Genomic DNA, 27,129 nt, shown 5'->3' with positions numbered 1-27,129 from the left:
TGGTTAACTCTTAGAGTATGGTTTAATTGTCAAAACTATAATTTTTTACCATTATTATAATAAACTGTGAATGACTTAAAAAACTCATTTCTTCATTCATTCAATCTCCTTGTCCTGGGTTTTATTCATTTCAGTCATTATAATCATAAAGCTCAAACTCTTTACGGAGAGTTGACGGATTTCTTATTGACTAATCATTAATTCTACAAGTATTTAAATCATACCCAATATGCATTCAACTAGCACCTTAGGGTATTAGGTGTCCGGAATCAAAGTATAATAAATACATTGTTGATTACTATAACAGTCGCAGGTCAAAGGAAGCTCTATTATTATATTCATCTTGAGATATTCTATTGACAAATATGCGGTAATTATAAGTATTAGGAATTCTCAAAGTGAGTCGATTCAATGGTCATATCTCTATATGCACCATATATATAATTTAATAAATGAGATCTATTAATCTTCATCCAATGAAGACCATTATATATATATAATTGATCTTTTCGAATTATTAACGTCATTTTAATAATCTTATGACCTAGAACAATTTAGATTAAATTATAAAAGATTTATCTCTCAATATTAGGATACCTATCACAATGACAAATCACTAAATTTAATCAAGGACCTTATTATATTAACATTTTAATATAGTATTATTCTCCGTATATAAGCGATTTTCCCATACAAGTCATTTGTATTCATGCGCGCACGTTTTTTTTATGCCATTACTGCACGTTGTTCTTCGTTATTTTTCTCTTTCGTTATCGTCATCACCAACACCACCTCCTTTTTCTCCTTCTTTTTCATTGGAATTTCTTCTCCTCCATCATTAGTTATCTCGTTGTTGAAGATAATAAACAAGTCAAGTTCAGATTGTCAATTGAACCATAACGAAATTAATTATTAGTTTGAATTCAATCATGTGGCTGAGGTGTGGTTCGATTCTAGTTAATGTTTTCATTAGTAGTTTATGATTTTGTAGGTGAATAATGTTATTTTTGTTTGTGAAAATTATTGTTCATCGTTGATGGTTTGAATTGAATGTAATGTAAAAGTTATGCATTAAAGAAAATATTTTTCTGTATTTGCAGCAAATTTGGGTGTAACACGAAGATATTTTGGTGTATTCTTTAAGAATTTTCGGTGTATGTGTGCTGATAAGTTCTACATAATTTAAAACTCTTCTTTTCCCTCCTCCTCATCTGCTGCTTCTTCTTCTTTTTCATCATCATCATCATCATCTTCTTCTTCTTTTTTTTTTCTTATTCATCTTTTTTCTCTTGTTTAATCTTCTCAAGTTTCTTCTTGTTTACTCTCTTAACAAGAATAAAAACAAAAAAATCAAACAAAGATGAAGAAGAAATACATAATGGTACAAAATTACTTGGAAGATGATAAACTTACATTCATTCAACTAAAAGAAATAAAGAAATAAGGAAAAAAAGAAGAAAAAATGCAACATTAGAGGAAATATTTTTCTGTATTTGCAGCAAATTTGGGTGTAACACAAAGATATTTGAGTGTATTGTTTAAGAATATTCGGTGTATGTGTGTTGATAGGTTCTACATAATTCAAAACTCTTCCTCTTCTTTCGCCTCATCTTCTGCTGCTTCTTCTTTTTTTCATCATCATCGCCATCTTCTTCTTCTTTTTTTTCTTATTCATCTTTTTTTTTTGTTTTACCTTCTCAAGATTCTTCTTGCTTTACTCTCTTAACAAGAATAAAAACAAAAAAATGAAACAAAGAAGAAGAAAAAATATATAATGCTGTAAAATTACTTGAAAGATGATGAACTTACATTCATTCAACTAAAAGATAGAAAGAAACAAGAAAAAAAAAAGAAAAAAATTGCAGCATTAGAAGAAACTTTTTTCTGTATTTGCAGAAATTTTGGGTGTAACACGAAGATATTTAGTGTATTATTTAAGAATTTTGGTGTATTTGTATTGATAAATTTTGCATAATTCAAAATTTTTTCTCTTCTTCCTCCTCATCTTCTGCTTCTTCTTCTTCTTCATCTTCTTATTTCATATTCTCATAATTTTTTTTGGAAGAAAAAAATCAAACAAAGAAAAAATACATAATGTTGCAAAATCAATAGAAAGAAGAGGAGGAAAAAATGCAGCAACAACAACAACAGTAATAAAAAAACGACGATGAAGATGAAACACGCGAAAAAAAAGGAGGAGAAATGAAAAGAAGAAGAAAAAGAAAAAGAAGAAGGAGGAAGAGGAGGAGGAGGAGGAGGAGGAAGAACGTGGGATACAAAGAGGAACATAATTTTCACGCGCGCGTTATGAAAGTAGATTTTGTTGGGTTTGGGTTAACTTGTATGACTTGTATGTGTAGCAGTACTGTTTAATATAATAATAGTACCAAATTATTTGACACATGATTGATTGGATTGTGATCATACTATTTATTCCCAACAATCTCCCACTTGCACGAGAGCCAATCATGATAGATTGGATTTTAGGCATACTATTATTTCAATAATCTCTCACTTGTACTAAAGCCAATCAATCATGTGTATAATTTTTTAATGCATATTTGTGTTTATCAAAACTCTTTTGAACTTAAACACCTTAGCTTTTGAGCATGTGTGCTTGACCTTTTGTAAAATATACTTAGTGCATAATAGATATCAAGTTTTCTCAAAATATGAAATCTCCTATTATAATAGTGCATAATTTTATTTTAAGGACTATCCTTAATGAACATGAATATAAAAAAATTAAGTAACCATTAGATCTATCCTTATAGAATTGTATCATTATACAAATAGGTTACTTTTCAAAAAATTAGTTTGACGATCAAACATTTTATACTTTCAGGAAAAAGTACATTATCTATTGAGCAGTATACAATTCTAATAAAAGTAATTACACTCCTATTTTTTATTTGTAGATACAAAAGTTTCTCCTGACATTGCATAAATCAAACTTTTCGATTATCTTGCCTATATCAAGTTCTATTTGTTCACCTGGTTTTTCTTTAGAAGAGAATCCCTTTTCTAAAAAAAAGGAATTTAACCTCTTATCACAGACACTATGTCATAAAAAGGTGATAGAAATAATATCATTATTTCTTTAGAGAACTCAATAAATCTAATTTATCGGATCTAACATTAATTTGTTATTGTGTAATCTCTTAACACATGTAAGACGTCTCCAAACTCTAATGTTCTTAAGTTTTAGTTTATGTCCTTTCCATATCTCATATAGGTTAAAAAACTGATTTAGTGAAAAATTTGTTAATTTAGCAATATTTCTAAAACGTAATCCAAATATTTAATAAATAGTGATCTTCAACTGAATCAAATTTTCTGTTTTTAAAACATAATGTAATACATAAAGTATTAATATTTGTGTATAAGAGAATCTCATTTTCTATTCAATAGAATATCAATTAGAGATTAGAGATTTTACTTTAAGCTCTTATAATAAAAATATTCAATATCTTTATTATTGGTCAAACCAATCCTTAAAAGTAATTTTGATACGCATTCTCAATACTCATATTGAGCTTTTCCAAAAAATCACAAACCTTAATAATATTAAGGCCAATTATAAATTATTTGTATCAAAATAAATCTCCAAAAATGCTTATAAGAACAAATCTTGCTAAAGCCATTTACCTAACGGCATTCCAACTTCTAAAGTTGTTTAATTCAAAATATATCGTAAATACTCCCACTAGTTTAAATAAAAAAATTTTATAGTCGTACTATCTTACTTTGGGCACCATATATCTTCTCACGATTTTTAGTAATAAATAATAGGTATATGCCTTTAAAATTAGAATTCATGGTTGTCAAAAGAACCCATATTGCAATTAAATAATATTCTAAATACTTCACAACTTTTAACCGTTCCATAAAAGTAATTTTATTGCAGTATATTATTTCAATAGGATTATCATCTCAATGATAATCCTTTGGAAAAATAATTCTCAAATTATAGTCAATATATTACTTTAAAGCATGCCAGACAAAATGTGGACATATTTAAAAATCTAAAATATGAAAGTAAATTAAGAAATTTATATTTTTGGCAAAATTATTTAAAATCGTGAATGAGTATCTTGGTTGTCAAGTTGTTACTCATACATATTCCAAATAAATACGATTAAATTGTATTTCATACAATTATAATCCCAAATAATTAGTTGGTTGTCAGACAATTATTTAACTGAATTATATTTTATACCCCTAAGTTGTCTAGGTTCAAGTATAAAATTAATTTTCCTTATACATCATCATATGCGTAAATAAATTCTATCCATAGTTATCAAATCCGGACCGGACCGGCCGGTTCGACTAAAAAATTAGTAAACCAGACTTTAAACTGGTCTGGATGACTCTTCTAACCGTTCCTTTATTTAACCCGTAGAGAATCGGTTTGACTCGCTTTAAACCGGTCAAATCCGTTCGAACTGGACATATTTGACCGGCGAAAATGGCCAAGTGGGGCTCAAACTTGGGGCGTTTGAAATAAAATCATGTTAAACTTCCACTAGGGCAATTTGTCCTTTAACATTATTAGCGTAAATAATTATATATATTATAAACACAACGCTAACGAACTTATTAATTTACCATACTAAAGCTAATAATTATATATATTATACTAAAAGTAATTATATTTAAATTAAAGCAATACAGTTTAAAAAATATAAAATATTATTTTTTATTCTTCCATAATAATATTGTATTTGTTTATTTTATAGTTAATTTTGATATACTAATAATATAAGATATTTTATATAATTATCAATCATTTTTTTTAAATAATCATTCATGCGGTTAATATAAAAAATAATTATATTTGTTGACGTAGCATTACATAAATAAATATAATACATCAAAATTTTAATTTTATTATAATTGTATATATTTATTTAATTATTACCGGGTTAAACGGTTCGACCAGTAACCCACCGGTTGAACCATTAATCCAGTGACCTAGCAACTTTGTCGGGTCGATTGCTGGTTCGGTTCTGATAACTATGATTCTATCTTTGAGTACAAGTGTCCTGATTGTCAAATCGCTCCTTGTAAACAAAAAATAAATTTATTTTTTCAATCTCCTAATTTTTAGGATTTATCTCTATTGTTAGAGAATTTTTATTAGTACTCATAGATTAAATTTTATACTCTCAAATTTTCCAAGCAAAATATAAAATTAAATCCCTAATGCAAGACTAAAAATTTTTAGAAAATCTTATTATGAGCTAAATTCAATTAATTTATTCATTAAAAATTTTAATCTCAAAATTTATTTTATTAAAGATAATTAAAACAAATTATGGTAAATTGAGTTTAAAATAAATTAAGGTTTTTACCTGATTTTACAATTATTAAGTATCTTCTATATTTAAATTATAAATTTTAAAAATTGTAAAATAATAAGAATTTTATATAATTTTAATTAAATAATTAAAATTTTAAAATTTAACACTTAAATTTTTATAAATAAAAAAACTAATTATATTATTTCTAATTTTAAATTAAAATACTTGATTAAAAACTCATTTAGCAAATTAAAAATTAAATAATATTTTAAAAATAATTTTGAGAGATTAAATTAGATTTTAAAATTAATACAACATAATCTAATTTGATTTAATTATATACCTAACCCTAATTTACACTCACAATTCACCCTTATCTAAAGAAACCCTAGCCGCCCCCTTCCCACAAACACAACACAACAATCTATAGCTCCATGTCACGGCCTTGGACACACTCCAACGCTACCGTGATGGCACTCGGACTTACTCAACCTCTTGAGCTAAGACCAAGTCAGCCTAACCCTCAATACTTAGCAAGAAAGCTAAGAATACAAGAGAACACAAGAGAAAGGAAGCTTTGGTGGAAAGAACACTTTATTACTCAAGTGTTGGTTACAAATGATTTTACACACCCAAACTCTAACTCACATCCCTATTTATAGCCATCCACCTCCTCAATGGATGGTTAGGATTAAATCTAATCAACGGTCCAGATTAATCATCCAGAACCTTCTTTACAAATATCTATCCTACCACAACTCTCTAAATTTTTCTAGATTATTCCATATCACTCTTTATACTTCTATATACATCTACACTCTTCTAGAATACTCTATGACCTTCCAGAGTCTTCTAGAACCTTCTAGGGTATTCCGGGACCTTCTAGGACATTCTAGAACGTTCCGGAACCATCTAGAGTATTCTCAAACACTCCAGAAAACTATTCAAACACTGTTAAATCTAACCTTCTAAAATTTTCCGTGACATTCTCCCCCACCTAATGCGCAGACGTCCTCGTCGCGTTCTGTTCATGATAGCGCTCTAGGTGTTCTTGAAATTGCCACAGATCTTCGCGAGTTTCCCAGCTAGCTTCAGTTATCGGGAGCCCTTTCCACTTGATCAAGTATTGGATACTTGGTGGTACTCCTCTTCGTCGCACGACGCGATTAGCTAGGATCTCTTCGATTTCTTTGTCAAAAGATCTAATCACCACAGGCGGAGCACGACTCGAGTTACCTCTACTCGGTTCGTCTTGGTCCGCATGATATGGTTTAAGCATACTCACATGGAAGACCGGGTGGATCTTCATAGAGGGAGGGGGTTTTACTTTATAAGCAACCTCCCCAACACGTCCAATGATCTCAAATGGTCCTTCGTATTTGCGGATTAAACCCTTATGAACCTTGCGAAAGGCTTTGAATTGTTGTGGAAGAAGTTTGATCATTACCTTGTCTCCCACTTGATAGCTTGCATGCCTCCTCTTCTTATCTGCCCATTTCTTCATCCTCTTGGCAGCTTTGTCGAGGTAAGAACGAGTGACATCTGCTTGTTCTTCCCATGACTTAATCATATGATAAGTTCCAGGGCTCTTCCCTGAGTAAGAGGAAGAAAGAGAGTGAGGCGTAAGCGGCTGTTGTCCAGTCACAATCTCGAACGGACTCTTCCCTGTAGACTCACTCCTTTGCAAATTATATGAGAACTGAGCAATGTCGAGGAGTTTTGTCCAATCCTTCTGATTAGCGCTCACAAAATGCCTTAAGTAACACTCGAGTAAGGCATTCACTCTCTCAGTCTGCCCATCGGTTTGAGGATGGAAGCTTGTTGAGAAATGAAGCTCCGACCCAAGGAGTTTGAACAACTCTGTCCATAGTCATCCTGTGAAGCGTGGATCTCGATCACTAATGATGCTCTTAGGCAATCCCCAGTACTTCACCACATTCTTGAAGAATAGTCGTGCTGCTTCCTCTGCAGTGCAGTCAGTAGGGGCAGGTATAAAGGTAGCATACTTCGAAAATCGATCCACTACCACGAGAATAGATCCAAACCCCTCGGACTTCGGTAAGGCAGAGATGAAATCTAGAGAGACACTTTCCCACGGTCGCTCTGATGGAGGCAGAGGTTCCAACAACCCACTTGGTGTCTTGTTTTCAATCTTATCTTGTTCACACACAAGACAAGTCTTCACATAGCTCTCCACTTCAGCTCTCATTTGAGGCCAATAATAAGAAGATTCAATGAGTGCTAAGGTCCTTCGCTGACCTTGGTGACCAGCCCACTTGGTGTCGTGGCATTCTCTTACCAACTTCCTTCTCAGATTGTCCCATTTAGGAACGTATAGTCTTCTCCCTTTTGTGTAGAGAAGGTCGTTTTCTAACCAAAATCTTTTGGTCTTACCTTCTCTAGCCAACTCCACCAACTTCTTGGCTAATGGATCGTGATGCAACCCTTCCTTGATGATATGCATAATATCTCCTTCCACCATAGAAATGGCCGCTAACTCAGCCTTGCGACTCAGCACATCTGCTACGACATTAGTCTTACCTGACTTGTATTCGAATTCGAAATCAAACTCAGCCAAGAAGTCTTGCCACCTAGCTTGTTTGGGGCTTAACTTCTTTTGAGTTTGGAAGTAGCTTGTAGCCACATTGTCTGTCTTGACGATGAAGTGTGAACCAAGCAAGTAGTGACGCCAAGTTCTCAGACAATGCACCACCGCGGTCATCTCCTTCTCTTGGACAGTGTATCGCCTCTCTGTATCATTCAACTTGCGACTCTCAAAGGCAATAGGATGTCCTTCTTGCATCAGAACTCCTCCAATAGCGTAGTCAGAAGCATCAGTGTGGACTTCAAATACATTTGAGTAGTCGGGTAGTGCTAGTACTGGTCCTTCTGTGATAGCAGCCTTCAACTCATCAAAGGCCTTTTGACACTCCTTTGACCATTCCCAAGAGTGATTCTTCTTGAGAAGATCAGTTAATGGTGCAGCCTTAGCGGAGTATCCCTTGATAAACCTCCGATAGTAATTAGCCAACCCAAGGAATGACCTCAATTCAGATACCTTGTTTGGCGGCTCCCACTCTTTGATAGCCTTCACCTTTCCTTGATCCATGCAGAGAGTTCCACCTTTAATGATGTGTCCCAAGAAGTGGACTTTGTCCCTTGCAAAGGAACACTTTTCCTTCTTCACATATAGGTTATTCTCTCGCAAGATCTTGAACACGGTTCGTAAGTGTTCTACATGTTCCTCCAAGGTATTGCTATAGACAACAATATCATCCAAGTAGACCACTACAAACCGATCAAGATAAGGTCGAAAGATCTCGTTCATCAAGGTACAGAAGGTCGCAGGAGCATTGGTCAAGCCAAAAGGCATCACCAACCACTCATACGATCCATACCTCGTGACACACGTGGTCTTAGGCTCATCACCATCGGCAATTCTCACTTGGTGATATCCTGACCTCAAATCTAGCTTTGAGAACCACTTGGCTCTACCAAGTTGATCAAACAAATCGGCTATCAAAGGAATGGGGTATTTGTTCTTGATGGTTACCTTGTTAAGTGCTCGATAGTCGATGCATAACCTCAATGAACCATCATGCTTCTTTTGGAATAAGACTGGTGCGCCATAAGGTGCCTTCGATGGACGGATGAACCCAGCATCTAGCAAATCCTTGAGTTGCTTCTTCAACTCCTCGAGTTCTGGCGGTGCCATTCTATACGGTGTTGAGGCAGGCGGCTTTGCTCCTAACTCCAATTCAATCTTGTGGTCCACCTTCCTCCTAGGTGGTAGTTGTTTTGGCAACTCGGGAGGCATCACATCCTTATTTTCTTCAAGAACTTCCTTGATTTCGGGAGGAACGTCTTCTCTTTCAAGTGTTGACTCCTCTTGTAGTAGGGCCAAATATGTAATCTCTCCCTTCTTGAACCCTTTCTTGAGTTGCATAGCGGAGAGTATCGGTGGTCCTCCAACTTTAGAGACTGTAGGGACCATGCACGGAGACCCTTTCTCCATGACGCATACTACGTCGTAGTATGGCATAGGTATTATATTTGCCTTCCTTTGTAAATCGAGCCCGATGACTATTTTAAAATCGTCCATGGGTGCTACTGAGAAATCCACAAGGCCCTTCCAAGAACCAAGAGTCATCTCAACCCCTTTTGCTACTCCCTTAAGGGGTTCACCCTTGGTATTCACGGGTTTGAACCAACCATTCTTTTCGGTGATCTTCAACCCAAGCCTCCTTGCTTCATCAGGCGTGATGAAGTTGTGTGTAGCACCAGTGTCAATCATAGCCATAACGGGTTTTTCATTGATAAAGGCTTTGACATACATCAAGCCTTTCTTTTCTGCAGTACTTGCCTCTTTGGTCTTCACAGCATTTATGTGTTGGATAGATCCAACACACTCAGTTACTTGAGTTTGAGCTTCTCGTTCCTCAGCAATAGATGCCAAAGTCCCTAGCTTGGGACAATCCTTCATTTGGTGCGGCCCCTTGCACACGAAGCATCCTCCTTTGGGCACGAAAGCCTTCTTTTTTTCTTCGTACTCTTTCTTTGAAGAGTATTTTCCTTCTTTCTTGGTTGAGAAGCTCTTCCCCTTTTCTCCCCCACCTTTAGCAGAACTAGGCTTGGAGGAAGACTTAGGTTTAGAGTCTCCCCTATGATACTCAGTGAGTGATTCGGCCACCACGATGGCCTCATCGACATCCTTAACATTCCTTCTTTGTAGTTCTTGCTTTGCCCAAGGTTGGAGTCCATCAATGAAGAAGAACAATGCATCCTCTGATGCTAAGTTGGGGATTTGAAGCGTGAGAGTAGTAAACTCCTTTACGTAGTCGCTAATCGTACTCTTGTGCTTCAACTCCCTCAACTTCTTCCTTGCTTCATAAACCACATTCTCAGGGAAGAATTGTCTTTTCAATTCCCTTTTGAAATCTTCCCATGTGGCTATGTTGCAAGTGCCCTTTTCCATATCTACGCACTTTCTCCTCCACCACAAAGTAGCATTATCAGAAAGGTAGAGAGCTGCAGTGCGTACCTTTATTGCTTCTTCGACCACCCCTTGGCCTTCGAAGTACCTCTCCATTTGCCATAGGAAGTTCTCCACCTCGCGAGCGTCCCTTACGCCCTTGAACTCCTTTGGCTTGGGGAGATCAATCTTTGTCGTCTCCCTTATAATGGTTGGTCGAGATTTCGCCTCCTCGAACCAAACTCGAACTTCCTCAAATAGCTTTAAGGAATTCTCAAGCTTCTCTTCAATTTGGAGCATGCTTTCTTTGAAAGCATCTAGTTCTCCTAATACGTGAGCCTCGAGGGTCTCCTTGTCATGTTCTATCCTTTGGAAGCGCTCATCCATAGAGGATAGAACATTTTCCAACATAGAAACTCTTTTTTCTAAGAAGTTAGAGTCCTTACCTCTAGGCTCACTTGAAGAACGGACCTTTTTGCCTCCCCATTGAGAAAGAATAGTATCCCTTCCCCTTTGAGACTCAACATGCTTCATGGTGATACTAGAAGCCATTCCCACAAGCGACTTGTGCTCCCTCTCGAACCTTGCTCGGATACCAAATTGTCACGGCCTTGGACACACTCCAACGCTACCGTGATGGCACTCGGACTTACTCAACCTCTTGAGCTAAGACCAAGTCAGCCTAACCCTCAATACTTAGCAAGAAAGCTAAGAATACAAGAGAACACAAGAGAAAGGAAGCTTTGGTGGAAAGAACACTTTATTACTCAAGTGTTGGTTACAAATGATTTTACACACCCAAACTCTAACTCTCATCCCTATTTATAGCCATCCACCTCCTCAATGGATGGTTAGGATTAAATCTAATCAACGGTCCAGATTAATCATCCAGAACCTTCTTTACAAATATCTATCCTACCACAACTCTCTAAATGTTTCTAGATTATTCCATATCACTCTTTATACTTCTATATACATCTACACTCTTCTAGAATACTCTATGACCTTCCAGAGTCTTCTAGAACCTTCTAGGGTATTCCGGGACCTTCTAGGACATTCTAGAACGTTCCGGAACCATCTAGAGTATTCTCAAACACTCCAGAAAACTATTCAAACACTGTTAAATCTAACCTTCTAAAATTTTCCGTGACATCCAGCCAACCAAAGAAAGAAAGGAAAAAAAAAAAGAAGGGAAGAGATGGCTGCGTCGGGGAAGGAAAGGAGAGGGAAGGGAGGAAGGAGCCGCGCCGGCACTGCTGGGTTCGCCGCCGCCGTCGTGTCATCGTTGCCGCCCAGCTGCCCATCGTCGCTGGCTCCAACGCGGAGAGGAGAGGAGAGAAAGGAGAGCGCCGCCGCTGCTGTGTTTGTGCGTTCATCCTCGCTGCCGCCGCCGCCGTGGGTCCGAAGCCGTCGAGCTCGAAGGAGAAAGGGAGAGCGATGCCGAGATTGAAAGAGACAGAGACGGTGTGACGCGAGGAAGGAGGCGAGCCGTTCGTGTCACCGTCGCCGTGCGCGCCACCGTCGTTGAGATTTGTCGCCGCCGCCGTTGGGTCTGTCACTGCTGTGCGTCGTCGTCCAGGGAAGGCAGAGAAGACTTGTGACTCAGGGACACACCGAGGAAGAAAAGCTCCGCCGTTCTCCACTGCCGCTGCTGGAGGCTGTGTCGCGGCGCCTCTGGCTGCCGGGAAACGGTGCTAATGCTGCAGGAGGTTGCCATCGGAGCTTCTGCTCCATTCCATCGTTCTTCTTCATGACAGTAAGTTGCTCCCGTTCCGAAACTCTTGCTATTATTGTTCTGGTAATCTGTTGTTGTGGATTTTAAGATATGGATGTCGTAGGGTTAATTTACTGGGATTGCATGCAGTGGAAGTTGTCGGAGCTACTACCGGGGTTAGTTCGGGATTGCTGCTGCTCCGTTCTGCTGTTACCGTAAGTATATTATTTCGAACCCTCGCCATTAGTATTCCGTTATACATTATTAAGGGTTTTGCGATATTGATGATTTAGGATTGAGTTATGGAGGTTGCATGTTACAATTAAAGCTATTTCCGTTATTGTGGAAGTAAGCGGAGTTGTGGATGCAGCCGCTGCGGTTGCGAGCCAAGGAAAAAAAGGGACTTATCGCGTTAGAATCACGGCGGGCTTGATTCCTCGAGGTAGGGGCGTTTTTCTTAAACTTATTTTACTTTCAAGAGTTGTTATAAATTGATATTAAAGCAAAAAATATATTTACTCTATGATTACGTAAATATTATGGATTGAATTGAATTATTTTGTATAACGAAATTGTCTGCTTGATTGAGCTATTGACTGATTGAGGTGATTGAGGTGATTGGAGATTGTGGATCTTAATTGAGTATATGGAAGTTGGTTGAATTGTTGATTAGTGATATTGATTGATTATGTGGATTGGGAGTTGTTTGATGACCAATTGTTGAGAATTTCTGAATTTTGATGATTATATTGGATTGTTGTCATTGAGCTGGTTATTGATGTATTGTGATGGTGATGAATTTGGTTGGTAGTTGATTTGGAATTGATTTTGAGAAGTACAAAAGGGGTTGAATTTTGAAATACTAAACTACTTGTTGAAAATCTGAAGTTTTGAAATGAAATGACAACTTTGAAAGTGAACCGGCATCTTAATAGTGATTGGAATTATATGAGACTAAAAGCGAAGCGAACTACTACAAGTATAGTTATCAATATTCAATTTTAAAGGTTTCGTATTAACTAGAGAATTAGTTATGATTTTTCAAAGTTGAATTATGAAATTTGATTTTCTGCATTACTTTTAAACGAAGTTAGAAACTTTGAAAAGCTATAACTAATTCTGTGATGATCTGAATTACGTGGGACCAAGTCTGGATTAACCTTGGGAATATAGGAAATTGAACTGGAAAATTTGAGGCATTTTCGTTAAATGTACATTTTATGGCGAATTTTTAAAGTTAAGTTGATAAATCTGTTCTGCTGCAGAGAAGTTCAAACAGGGCAGCAACTTGTTTGTCTTGCTGCGACTCCTACAAGCTGAGTGTTGGAGTGAAACCAATTTTTTTTTAAATTTGATTAACTTTGTTTATTGCACTAAAATTTCAGAATTTTAGGTGTTAAGGATTCAGAGTTGTGAATTTTTGAAAACTAGTAATCAAAGCCGAAAAGAATCAGTTTTCAGCAAGTTATGCATCAATTTCCAATACTTGTAACTCTTAGAATTGAATAGAAATTGGGTTGCAACTAAGAAGTACTTGTTGCTAGATAATTTAGGAGTTTTCAAACCAAACTTTAGCCTAATTGAAGTTTTGTGTAAAAGTTATACAAGTTGAAAGATACTAAGCTGATTGATTTCTAAAACAGATTTTGAATTATTTCTATCTAACTTTCAAATTGTGTAACTTCTTCATTAAAAATGATGTTGACCTGGAACTAATTGAGAAAGAAAATTGGATAAGTTAAGTTTAACCATATTAATTTTGAAAGTGGTTGGAATTAATTTGAATTTTATATGGAATATTGAATATGACACACTGTTGCTGTTTTTCTGGTTTTTAAGCACTGCAGAGCAGGAATGGTTTTCCTTCTATTCCCGAGGCTAGATTGATCAGAAAATTATGATTTTTAGTTTATTAGAAAGCTTAATCCGATATGGTTGCCTGGACATAAAGTTTGTGCAATTCCGAATTCATTTGGTATTTTAAAAGTAGAATTGAAATTAGGCTGCCGGTGTATTTTGGTAACTACCTTGGGGATGTACTGTTGTGGTACTTGCTGATAAAAGGTTGGTGAAATGTTGAGAAAGAGGTTTAAATATGAAATTGTTTTGAGCTTGACCTGGCAAGGTTCATGGTGGTTTACCGCTTGTCCAGTATCGAGATGTTGTGTAGGGTTCGTGGTGGTGTACCACCCACATGTTTTTAAAGAGAATGTTGTATAGGATTCGTGGTGGTGTACCACCCACGTTTTTAAAAGTGAATGCTTTGTGGTGTTCGTGGTGGTTTACCGCCACATGTGTGTGTTGTTTTCTAATTGAAGATCTTGCGAGGTTCGTGGTGGTGTACTCCCCACCGGTTTTCAAGAGGACGATATTTGGGTTAGCTACCGGATGTGTCGGGCTCTGGCAAAGTAACCGACACGTGAGCTCACGGCTAGTAGGACAGACATGCATCATACTGCATTTGTTTGCCATTGTTTGGTTGTGCTTAAATTGTTTTGGTATGCCTATCTGTTAAGTTCTACTTAACTGGTAACTGTGATATTTGCTGTAACTGTTCTTTAAGTGTGTTTGCCTTGTACTTGTTTGTACTTGTGACTGATTTCTGTTTTAAGTATTGATGGTGGATTGATGATAGCGGTGATGAGTTTTGTTGTGTCGGAGGCCGAGATTTAATTGTATATTGGGCCGGAGGCTGTGATGGGTGAGTTTGGGTTGATTGATCCCTCGGTATTTACATTGTATATTATGTCTATTTATAAAGAATGGAACGTTTACGAAATTAAGATATGTGTGTTGAAATTTCGGATTTAATTACATGTCGATGTTTGAATAGATTCATAAGACAACGATGACTACTGAGCTTTTAAAACAGCTTCTGTTAAAAATATCTTCTTATAACAATTCTCAAAACCCTCAACTAAGAACCTTTTCGAGGATGATGTTCTCACTCCTCTACAGATTTTCCCTTTCAGGATATGGATGCAGAAGTCATGAAGAATTTACCTAGTTGTTGTCGCGATGTTTTGTATTGTTTTAGTTACTATTTATTATTCCCCCGCCTTTATCTTTCACAATTTGTAAAAGGGATAGGATTTGTTTTATGTAAAGCTTGCAAGTTAATACTATGTATATGTATGTATATGGTTGTAACTATGGATTTATGTTTTGTTTTAAACGGTCTTTTGAAAAATACAGTTTAAGTTTTAAACAGGCTCATATTTTAGTATTAAATATTTTATGAATCGTCGTAATACCCGAGCTATCAGAGTGGCGTAGCCGGAAGTGTGACATTTTGATAGTTAGGGTGTTACACCTAATACATCAAATTTATATACTATATACTGATTATTATCTTGTGTAACACTCCGTTATCCTAAGTTTTACCTCTAGCTGTAAAGTGAAGGATAACAAGGCGTCACGATAGTTCTAAAGCTTATACATTGATAAATATAGGAGGAAATAGTAATACTAGGAGTCCGATGAAGGAATAAAGTTCAAAATCGTATAAGCAGAATTACAAAGCGCGAAGAGTTCATATACGATAACTAAAAAACGTAAAGGCACAAGATACAACATGAGACTTAATATAATAATAGTCAAGATAGATATATAAGTTTGATGTACCAAAAATAGGACTAGTCGCAGCCTGTGGAGTTTAGGCCGATTAGTAAAACTAAAATACAAAAGAGTTTTGGAAGTTTTAAACAGTTTATACAACTTATCTCTCAATTTAAGCCTCTAAAGCCATAAAGTCTAAAATAAAAAGGTGAGAGAGAATACTACAACAAATAATCAAAATACAAAACAGTGCATAAGATCCTCTGCTCTGTCACCATCTCGCAACTCACCGAGGTGGGTTACGACCTGCATTTGAAAAACAACATATGGTATGAGAACCGGAGGTTCTCAGTATGGTAACAGTGACCAATATGTAGGATATAAGGTTCCGAGACGTCAAAGGCAATCCTAGAATTTCACATCGAGAACAGATATTCAAGCTTAACCAAAAATAGATAACTGAAACCATAAGTCATAAACAGGGTTATCTAAACTTAGGGAATTTCTAACTAATACTAATCACACCGTTGTATCCCACAGCCTTCGCCAACCTAACCTCCGTGCGATCCCCATCGCCATCGCCTCCCGATCCTCCTTAACGCCAGACAATCACAAGTATATACAAGCAAATAACACACATGTAATATTCATGTATAGCAAGTAAACTATTAGCATTTAGGCATGTTATTCAAATAGGCATAACTCAAGTAATCAAAGAAAGCAGGCATGCAGAAGATGCATATGATGAATGCCTGTCTTATTGGCTTGTGATATCACTTGTTGGTCCATAAATGCCAACCCGACACATCCTTTCGGACATCGCCTTCCTGCCACGCCAGGGATATAGTGCCCTGCACACTCCTGCGACAGAAGAATCTACTACGCCAGGGATATAATGTCCTGTACACTCATGTGGCAGAAAATGTTATCAATCATAATTTTATCCCAGGGATACAGTACCCTACACACTGTCATTCCATATCTGACAAGTTCACCATCTTTTCATCTCCATCTATTCTCAACCTTCAAGCCTCAGAATTCCAGGGATAAAGTGCACTGTACACTCTTGTAGCAGAGAATTTGCTACGTCAGGGATATAGTGCCCTGCACACTCTCATTATCCAATGGATTCATCATCCTTTTCCAGATTCTCAAGTTCCTTAAATACGACATAATAATTCCAAATCTCAAAGTCTCGTCAAAGAAATACCTTACCACACCATATTCACTAATCTCATCCACAAACCTTCCAAAGCCTAAGTCATCGACTCTAAACTCATATCAAAGAAAATCACCAATTCAAATTAACTTTCCCATTTTCACTAGCCTTAGAGTATAATTACTAGCCACAAGTCTTAAGGAAAAGTTATGGAATTTTGGAAAGCTAGAGGATTCTTAAAAGTGAAGAAAAATTTTTTCTTCAGCAAAATAGGGTGTATGCGTATGGATACCATAAGTCCGCGTACACATACCTACTTTTGACCCATCTTGCGTACGCATACAAAGGGCCACGTGCGCATGCCATCTCAGAATTGCAAAATTCTGTAAAGTTGTAGAAATAAGTTTTAAACACCAAACTTTAAACGTTCATAACTTCCTCTACAAAAATTTATTTTCATCAAACTTTATACCAATTTAAAGATATTTAAATGAACTTTAATTTAAGATAAATTTCAACCAATTTCGAAAACAGATGCTCAAGTTATAATCCATCAAAGTTCACCAAAAATAGGTTTTTACCAAAGGAGACAATTCTCAGATTGTCCAAAACTTCCAAACCCAACTAACTCAAACATACTCAAAACAACCCCAAAATCATTATAGACACTCCCCAAACAATTATCAATCACCTAACTATCAAAACCTCTCAATACTCCCCTCTTAAAACTTCAATTCCTCCTAAATTCACACAAAAAATTCCTCAATCATCCATTCTCAATAAAAACCACAACAACCAATAATCCATATCATCATCAACAATCATCTTTAACATCAACACCTAATATTATAACTCATCAAGGCATCATACTCATCAATAATCATCGTCTACCAACATATATATACTTATCATCATATTCAAACTCATACAACCTCCATCTAAACCACAATCAAACATAAAATTTATATACAATTAATCATACAACCATATTATTCAAACCTATCTTAAAGGCTACTAGCCTAAGTGTCCAGAAATATTACATATTACATAAAGAAAACCGAAATCATACCTTAGCCGATTTCCAAAAATGCACCAAACACCAAAACGAAGCCACCAAGCTCAATCCAAAGCCTCAAACCAACTCCAACAAACACCAAAACTCAATCTAACATCATACAACATACCAACATCAAACGTAGGGTTCACAAAACAACTAAACACAAGGGTTTAGTGAGACCTTACCTTATCCAATGAGATTAGGGAAAAAATCCAATAATATTCCAATGCTAGATCACCCCTAAACAAACAAAATCACAAAATCTACTCAAAAACCAAATGTAAAAACGCGAAATTGTTATGGCTAGAAACTGGAGCTTGAGTTTCAAAATATTACCGGCAAAATTTAGTTAGAAATGAAAGACTCGGCAAGAGCTTCGCATGGCCGCAAATGGCTCGTCACTGAGCTCGTAGCTCAAGATATGGCCAAAAGAAGGAGGTGATGAATAGTAACATTGTCTTCTTCTCCTCTCTTCTCATCTACCCAAGTTCTCTCTCTCTCTCTTTCCATTAAAATGAGCTGAATGCTCATTAATAGAGCATATATACGTTAGGCCTTGGTCCCGGTTTGGGCCCGGTCCAACTTGTTAGTATTTTTAGTCTGTTTGGCCCACTTTGGGCCAAAACCTTTAAGATTGGCGCCCGATTTTCGATTCTAAATTATTTTTGTCCTTTCAAAACAATAAATTCAATTTTCAAAATCTTATTTTTCTCCACATGCGATTCCGGTCAGACTAGAGCCGTTACTGCCGGTCTAAGTGCCGGTACGCATTTTTACAAAAATTTCCGTAAAAGATACATTTTTCCACTCAGAAAAATTTATTGAATTCAAATTTCACTTTTTTATTTTCAAAATATCATTTCTATATTTTCGAACCTATTCTGGACAAATATTATTATTATTTTATTAAAACGATTATTCCGGTTCTTACATATTAAAAATAAAACTCCTGATTGTTAGACTACTCATTATAATCAAGAATATTAGAAAAAACTAATTTCTAAAATTATAATGTTTAAAATACATTAATCAAATTAAAATTTAATTTTTAATAGACTAATTATTTGACACATGATTAATTAGATTGTGGTCATATTATTTATTCCCAACAGTCGCCTAAATTCAAATGTTGAAAAAAACGAATGGAGACAATATGGGGATTTTTTATAAATAAATAATTTAAATATTTTATTTACCAATATAAATAATTTGTGGCATATTTATCATTTTCTATTTTTTTAAAATATTTTTCGTTTACACTCTAAAAGAATTAAATCTTCATGTATCTCGTTTATAGTGTATGATTATAATATTTATAGTATGATTTCAATCGATTTATAAATAAAAAATGATACAATTTATTACTATTTAGATCAAATTAAAAAAATTTACAAGTAAAATTTGGATATAATATTAAATTTAATTAAAAAATTAGTAGTAAATTGGCACTGTTGCAATTCACGATACCTAATTCTTAGAAAAGTCATTAATAACCATTTCTCTTATTCCACTCTCATGTGCCTTCTATTTTTTAAGTTGTAAAATTAAACGGTTAATTTCTCCTTGTCACTCTTACAAATTTATAAATCTTTTATTTTCTTTTGACATTTTCAATATGATAAATGGCCATACAATAAACAAAATTTAAAATATATATAATTTAAATTTGTCAAAATTTTTAAATTTTTTATGTGCTCTTATGATTACTAATTTTTAAATTTAAATTAGAAACGTTAGATAAAATAGAAGGTTTGTAGGTTTGAGGGTGAGATTAACCGTTTATTTAATTAAAAAAAATCAGCTGTTTAAATATGAAAAGTTTAAATATAAAAAATATATTATAATGTAGGATAAAAACCACTTATAAATGAAAAAGTAGTTATTAATAACTTTTTCTCGAAAAACTAGTTGCAGCTATATTTTCTAGGAACTAGGTCTAAGTCTCGTGTACGACAACGGTACTTATTTAAATTAAATTTACTCCTATATTTTATTTTGTTTAATTTAAATTATATTATATATAAATTTTGCTTATAAATTAATCTAATTTAATTTAAATAGTAATAAATTATATTTTTTTTATATAAATTTTTTGTTCAAATTAGATCCAATTAAATTTTACTTGTAAATTTATCTAATTTAATCTAAATAGTCATTAATTGTATCATTTTTTATTTGTAAATTGATCTAAATCATATAATAAATATTATTTTAATCATAATTTTTTTAAATAATACATATATCTCGTATACAGACATGGTAAACAAGAACGAGATATATGTATTTTTTAAATTTTTATATATCTTGTTTACAGCGTAAATGAGATATATAAAAATTTAATTCGTTTACAGTGTAAACAAAATACGTAAAGAAAATAGAAAATGATAAATATGCTACAAATTACCTATATTCGTAAATAAAATATTAAATTATTTATTTATAAAAAAAATCCAGACAATATTTGCTATTTTGACATCAACAGATGGTGCTTTCATATATAACCTTAAAATTGTGTGTTTCGGGTCAATATATAAATTTTTAACATTTCATCGAAGTTATTGAAAAACAGGTAAGCACCACCCAATCATTCACCCACAAGCCACAAAGATAAATTACAAATCTTTTATTTCTAATTTATTTACTATTTTATACACTTCACGCAAATTGTTCAAAAGATTCAACTTTTTAACATATCAAAAGCGAAAAGGAGTTGTGTTAGAAAAATCAATCATTCTTTTTACAATCATAAGTAAAATCAATCATCCAACCCTGGTACAACTTACCGATCATACTACATGGTCCATATGAGCTTCACTTTTCATGGGAAAAACTGGAGTCCCTGTATGAGAGTGCAGACTACATTTTCCTTAAATTGTCCAACCTTGCCTGCAAATCACTATCTATTCCGCTATCATCATTTACCGCAGCTTCAGCTTGTGGTACCTTACTCTGTGTAGCTGGGGCAGCAACAGCCGATGAAGGTGCATTCACAAGCTGCAAATCAAAACAAAACTCATTATGCATGAATTTGGCCAGTTAGGTACGTTGACTGGGAAACAAACTAAACTAAACTACGGTACCTCTTGGTTCATGTCGATTCCAATCTCATCTAGAACCTGATTTACTAGCTCTTCTGTTTCTTCTTCTTCTTCATCCCCTTCCAAGGCGTCATCTATTGCATCTGCCATCACCTCGGATGTCAATTCCATCTTCTCATTCTGTCTCTCAAATTCCATCATGATTTTCTGCAAGTTTGGCAAGTTCATCTGCCTATTCATCTGCCCCATGGCTTTTGTGACACCTTTCATTGCCTCACCCATTGCTTGTGTCGATTTCAATGTCTGAACAATTTTTATTTACAGAAGAACTAGCTTTTAGCACTCAAATAAGAAAAAATATTCATAAAATTTGAAAGATAAAATTACATAGTTTTGCCAGTAATCATATTTTAAGAAATGCAAAATGGCATAAACCTTAAGACAGAACTATATAACCTATAACGACCATATGTGCCAATAGCACAAAACATATAAAATAACCACAACAGCATACCTGGATTCTGAGTGATACACCTTGAAGCTGTGATTTTAGCTTATAAAACTTCTCAATCTGATGCCTTGTTCTGACAAGATCTTTTGCCATAACCCTAACAGCACCCTGGAACACATTGCATAAAATACAAAATTTTATATAAAATAAGAAACTACTGGTGAAATATATCAACCACTTTAATGGCTAAAACCTAAATCAAGTGTCAATACAAACAACAGAAAAACTTAATATAGCATTTTTTACCAAATCATGATTGTCATAAACATCTGACCTATTCATTCAAAATATATGGAAATCAAACTACATTTACAGTTGGCAACCTAGTTCACTATCTTACAAGGACTGTATTGGTTAATATGTAACATTTAAAAACATTCTAGTTTGCAATGCAATCAAATGGGACACACATGGGATCCAATTATGAGAAAGAAAAGTCTCGTCTTGTTTATATATGATTTCTTTAAAAGATTCGAAGTTATACAACTATATTTACTCTTGCAGCGGTAGAGAAGAGATCTCAAATTGATTTGACAACATAGTATGTAATGACAGAAATCCAATATCCTCCCCGAATCATGGTATGCTTCTAATATTGTGATATACAAAGACTATCAAAAATGAAATATATGATAAATATGCTAAAAACAAGGGATTCAAATTCTGCATATATGTAAATTCATGTATACTAAACAGTAAACACTAACTAATTTGTGCACTACACGTAAGTCAGCTAGATTGCAAATTTGCAATCCTTCTGTAGAACTCAGAATCTCAACTTCTATAAGGGTAATTAACAGATCAACACGAAAACAAGTAAATAATTTCAACCCAAGAGACTGCAAAACTGGAAATAAAAGGTTCTATCCCCAAAACTAATGTTAACACTGAATAATTATCCCCAAAACAAGTAAATAATTTCAAGCCAAGGACTAATCCGTCGCGGATATGCGCTCCATTTAAGAGTTTTCCGCTTGCCAATGGATTGCTGCATATACAAGGCGGGATTCAAACCCCCGACACTTGCTCAAGCGGACTAGTGAACTAACCACTATACTAACCCAAGTTGGTTATCCCTGTTTATTACTAATGACAACATAATTGGAACAAAAGTTCCCTATTGAAGGAGAAGAATCATAAATCTACAATAAAAAGCAGCTAAAAACAGCATAATCACTTCATTGAAAGAGGCAAATAGTATAATGTTTATTCAACATACCATCTGGCCTTGTTTCGCGCTTTTCTTTATCTCTGCGATCAATTTCTTCTCTTGTGTTTGTAAGCCCTGCCTCTCTCGTTCTATTTCTCTAATTGATTTGTCCAGCATTCTCTTATTTTCCCGCAGAAGCTCTGAAATTAAACCACAACTTATGGTTATGTCTTATGTGCTAGAAATCAAATATGAACTATAGCAATAGCAACCAAATTGGTGGAGTTTAATTTTGATGCTTTGATTTTATATTGCAATCTAATCAAACCAATTCTTTTCGACAATCATGAAAAATTGCAAGTTGCGGTGTGAATGGTAGTTACTTTTGCTAACGGTGGCTATACAATATTGAATGTTATGTGAAACATCTTTGGACTTAATAAATCATGAATTAGCATAAAGAATGTAGAAAAAACTGTCACATAGATAAACCCTATCTAAATCAAGTATACAACTATCCTTACCCAATAGTTTCCTTGAATCTATTATTTTCATGTGAATATAAATGAAAACTAAGAAGTTCATTACATAATAACTTTAGAATTCAAATACGATAAAACCGAATAGCGAATTTTCAAACCTGCGGGTGTTTTCCTGTGTCCGAAAAGAAAACTCATGGCGCTGGATCGGACGATCTTAGCAGAAATCGAATCAAATTCAAGATCTAAAGATGAGAGCAGATGAGAGCGGTAAAAGATGGTTCAACGTTGGGATTTTGGTGTGGATCGAAGTTTTAAGAGTTTTGATAATGGAGTTTGCTTAACGCGGTAACGTTGACATACAGATACCATCAAAGAATCATTCATCCCAGCTTTTCCCACACGTGGCGCACTCCGTTAGGGACCTCCATCCCACAATTCCATTTCTTATTTCTTCTGTTTTGCCATCTCAAGATTTCTTTTTTTTTTTTTAAGAATAAATTTAGATTGAGTTTTAAAAAAAAATATTTATTTTTTTATTTCTTTTAATAGGCAAATTATTTTATATTTGAATAATTTTTTTAAATAAATATTAAAAATATATTTTAATTTTATTTTTTTAAAAAGCAAGGTACTAGTAGCTTCTAGAAATATTAAATAATTTAATTTTTTTAATAAAATATTTTTTTTAAAAGATGTATTTAAATATCTTTAACATTTAGTAAACATATTTCATTTTTTTATAAAAAAATACTGTTCATATTTTGACTCACATTTAATGTTTGGAACAAAATGAATAAGTTCAATCTGCAAAAAGAATCTAGAAGACCTATTCTGCCAAGTTATACAACTCAACTAGAATACAGATCTGTAGACCTGTGTTCGATTCGACTTGTGCAATAAGGATATAAATGCATAACAATAATTTCCTATAAATTTACCCACTATTTGAAATGGGAGATACTAATAATTCCCTAAACATTGGAAAATAACCATCCACTATTATAGAAGGAAGAGTTCTAGAGTGATGATTAAGTTACCATTCTCTCCTATAAATACTCTAGCACAATCAGGTATTTCTCAATCTTAATTAGTTAAAACTTGTCTAAAACTCTTGCTAATTTAAGCATTGGAGTTCTTTGCAAGTACCACCCCCCATTCAAACTTAAAGACCTCAAACGGCTTTGTCTCGTTAGGAAAGACATTGGAATCCTCATCAAAAGGAGTCTAGACTTCACGTCTAGGCCCAAATCACACTAGTTTCAGGTAATCCTCGGAACATTCGTGCCATTGCCAGGGATCTAGTTGTCAACACCAAACTACGGCAGAAAATCATCCAGAAGACGGACGTATTGCATCTGATTAAAATCCCACAGTGGAAAGCATCCAAACAATGATCAAGCACTCTTTATACCCCACCACTCTGAAAAGAGGAAGGGTACTACTGAGGACAGAGGAAAAAGTGACTTAGGAGGACAAAGGTTAAGTTCTCTGATCCACATTCACGGAAGATTAAGAAACAGAGAAGTAATGGAGACCATGTGATTGGTCCATGGTCATCAAGGTAATTTGGAATAATTAGAGATCGAGTTAGAGTGACAACATGAGTCTGAACGACTGCTATATAAGGAGCTATGAAGCAGTAAAGAGCTTGAAGAAAAATTAAAGAGACTGGAGTCCAGCCTTTGGGGGAAAGAATCTCGAGTAGGCTGAGATACAACCCCTTTAGGAAGCAAGGGCCCATTCTTGGAAGACATCATACGGGCTAGAGTACCAAGGAGTTTTAAGAGGTCAGACATGGATCTCTATGATGGCACTTCAGACCTATGACATCATCTAAGAAATTTTAGAAGTCACATGTATTTAGCGGATGCGTTTGATGCAACGAGGTGCAAGGCATTTCCGACCACATTAACCAAGACAGCAATAAAATTGTTTGACAGTCTCCTACCTAAATCGATCACTTATTTTGACAACTTGACCAAAATCTTTCTCACACGATTTTCAATCCAGAATGACAAGGCCAAACACGCCCCGAGCCTTTTGGGTGTCAAACAAGAGGACGGGGAGACCCTTGGGCCTACATGGAAAGATTTAACAAAGCATGTTTAGAAATCCAAAATTTACCCACTGAAGCAACTATCATGGGACTTGTCAATGGTCTCAGGAAGGTGATGGGTGAAAATGCGATTTCACACCAAAACTCACCGGCAAGTGTACCGGGTCGCATCAAGTAGTAAAACTCACTCAGAGTGAGGTCGATCCCACAGGGATTGATGGATCAAGAAACTTTAGTGGGTGATTAGTTTAGTCAAGCTAACATTGGTGAATTGGGTGAAAAGTGACCAATAGAATGTAAATGACAAGAAATTTAAAGTTGCAGAAAGTAAATGAGCAGAAAAGTAAAGAGCAAGGAATGTAAATAAGCAAAATCTTGAATGACAAGAAAGGTAAATTGCATGAAATGTAAAGGGAATTGGATGCTTGAAATTAAAGAGGCAGTAAATCAAAGCTTAGAACAAGTGACAGAATCTTAAATGACAAGGAAAGTAAATTGCATCAACAGAAAAGGGAATTGAGGTGCAGGGTAATTTAAATTGCTTAAAACTGTAAATCAAGCTCACAGCAAACTCATGTAAAATTTCAGAAAGGAAATTAGCAAGGAGGCAGAGAATTTAAATTGCACAGAAAGCAAACTCAGTTCAAGAAAATTGTAAAAATGTAGAAAAAGAAATTGCAGAAAAGAATTGTAGAGATTGAAAGTGCATAAGCGAAATTGAATTCAGTGCAGAAAAATAAAAGTGTTTACAAGAGCTTTCTATTCTACTCCTACTCCTACTGCTCTCTATTAGAGCCAGCCCCCTCTCTTGAAATGAAACTGCTTCCTTTTTATAGGCTTTCACAAAATTAAAATGAAATTGAAATTAAAAACAAATTACAATTAAATGAAATTCCTATTCTAACTATCTCTTGTGCCTTTGAGTTATGATAATGGGCTTTGCTTGCTTTGGATTTGAAGAGGAGTGGATCTGCATGGCTTAGTTCAAGTGGCATGGGTCAGGGTTGCTTGGTTCAATTTTGGGTTGGAGCCATGCTCCAATGGAGCGCTCAGTGAGGATTATCAACGTAGCGCTACATGCCTTGTCATGCTTCCCTTCCGTGCTTGCAATTCCTCAGTGCTCAATTGGAAGATGCAACGTAGTGCCCCTTGCTTGCCTTGGTCTCCCTCTTCGAGCCTTGGCTATTTCATTTTGGGAGTTTCCTTGCTTGATGTAGCTTAGCGCTCCTTTGTGTGCAGGTTCCCTCTTCGAACCTTGGCTGCTTCATTTTGGAAGTGTCGCGCCTTGCTTTTCTTTAAATGAGCCACGAAAAAGTTGAAAGAGTTAACGTAGCACTCCTTTGATTTGAGCACTATGCCTTGATGTTAAGCGCTCCGTTGGATCTTCGAACGTTATGCCTTGCTTGAGCCTTTGTCACGCTTTGCCTTGCTCCCTTCTTTGGCGCTCCGTTGCTTTAATGAACGCTAGCGTTCATTCATGGATTGGCTTTGCATGCTTTTAACGCCTTTGGCTTAATAATGCATGCATTCATTTTGTTAATTAATAATACCAATTATGCATTAACGATTCATCCATTGGCATTAATAATTATATGCTCCATGCATGCATTATATACTTAGTAATGCATGATTTGTTCTTTTGCTAATGCATTTACTTTAATTAATAATGCATTACGTGCATGCTCGCATTGGCCTTGTTAATTAATTCTAATGCATTCATGCATTGCATAAATAATTAAATGCATGCATACATTAACGCATGATAAATCAAGATAGCATGTTTATTAATTATTAATGTATGCATAAGCATTATGCATATGCCAAGGTTTTCATGGTCATGGGCCACACTTTTAAAAGCGTGGTCTAAAGTTCCAAGCGTGCTCAAACTTCAAAGTGTGCCTCAAAATTTCTCTTTTCTTCTTTTTAGCTTATTTTGTGCTTTTTTGCTTCTTTTTCTTCTTATTTTCTACAAAGTTTATAAAATCAAAAGATCAAAGAAATATACCATTTAAGCACAAAAAATGTAATATTTAAGCACTAATCATCAATTTCTTGTATGAAAAAGTATAAAAAAACATGACATGATGACATGTCATCACAACACCAAACTTAAACCTTGCTTGTCCCCA

The 27,129-nt window shown here is 35.0% G+C and overlaps 1 protein-coding gene and 1 long non-coding RNA gene across 2 annotated transcripts; both read right to left on the bottom strand.

Annotated features, from left to right (window-relative positions):
* Nucleotides 1–15,576: 15,576 nt before the first annotated feature.
* Nucleotides 15,577–18,719, bottom strand: LOC140177956 (uncharacterized). Its single transcript, XR_011869717.1, has 2 exons — nt 17,949–18,719; nt 15,577–17,871 (listed from the first exon to the last, which is right to left on the bottom strand). It is a non-coding gene; the product is annotated as an uncharacterized lncRNA (long non-coding RNA).
* Nucleotides 18,720–20,371: 1,652 nt separating this feature from the next.
* Nucleotides 20,372–23,450, bottom strand: LOC112738315 (vacuolar protein sorting-associated protein 2 homolog 1). The gene is made up of 5 exons (XM_025788698.3): nt 23,103–23,450; nt 22,532–22,662; nt 21,316–21,420; nt 20,844–21,104; nt 20,372–20,757 (listed from the first exon to the last, which is right to left on the bottom strand). Exons 1-5 carry the CDS (start codon nt 23,137–23,139, stop codon nt 20,620–20,622), a joined length of 672 nt encoding a protein of 223 aa, XP_025644483.1. The 5' UTR covers nt 23,140–23,450; the 3' UTR covers nt 20,372–20,619.
* Between the last annotated feature and the right edge of the window lie 3,679 nt (nt 23,451–27,129).

This window comes from Arachis hypogaea, chromosome 13 (genome assembly GCF_003086295.3).
Source record: "Arachis hypogaea cultivar Tifrunner chromosome 13, arahy.Tifrunner.gnm2.J5K5, whole genome shotgun sequence".
Taxonomy (NCBI): domain Eukaryota; kingdom Viridiplantae; phylum Streptophyta; class Magnoliopsida; order Fabales; family Fabaceae; genus Arachis; species Arachis hypogaea.
Note: the sequence above shows the minus strand (reverse complement) of the source record. Positions and strands in the feature narration are given on the sequence as shown.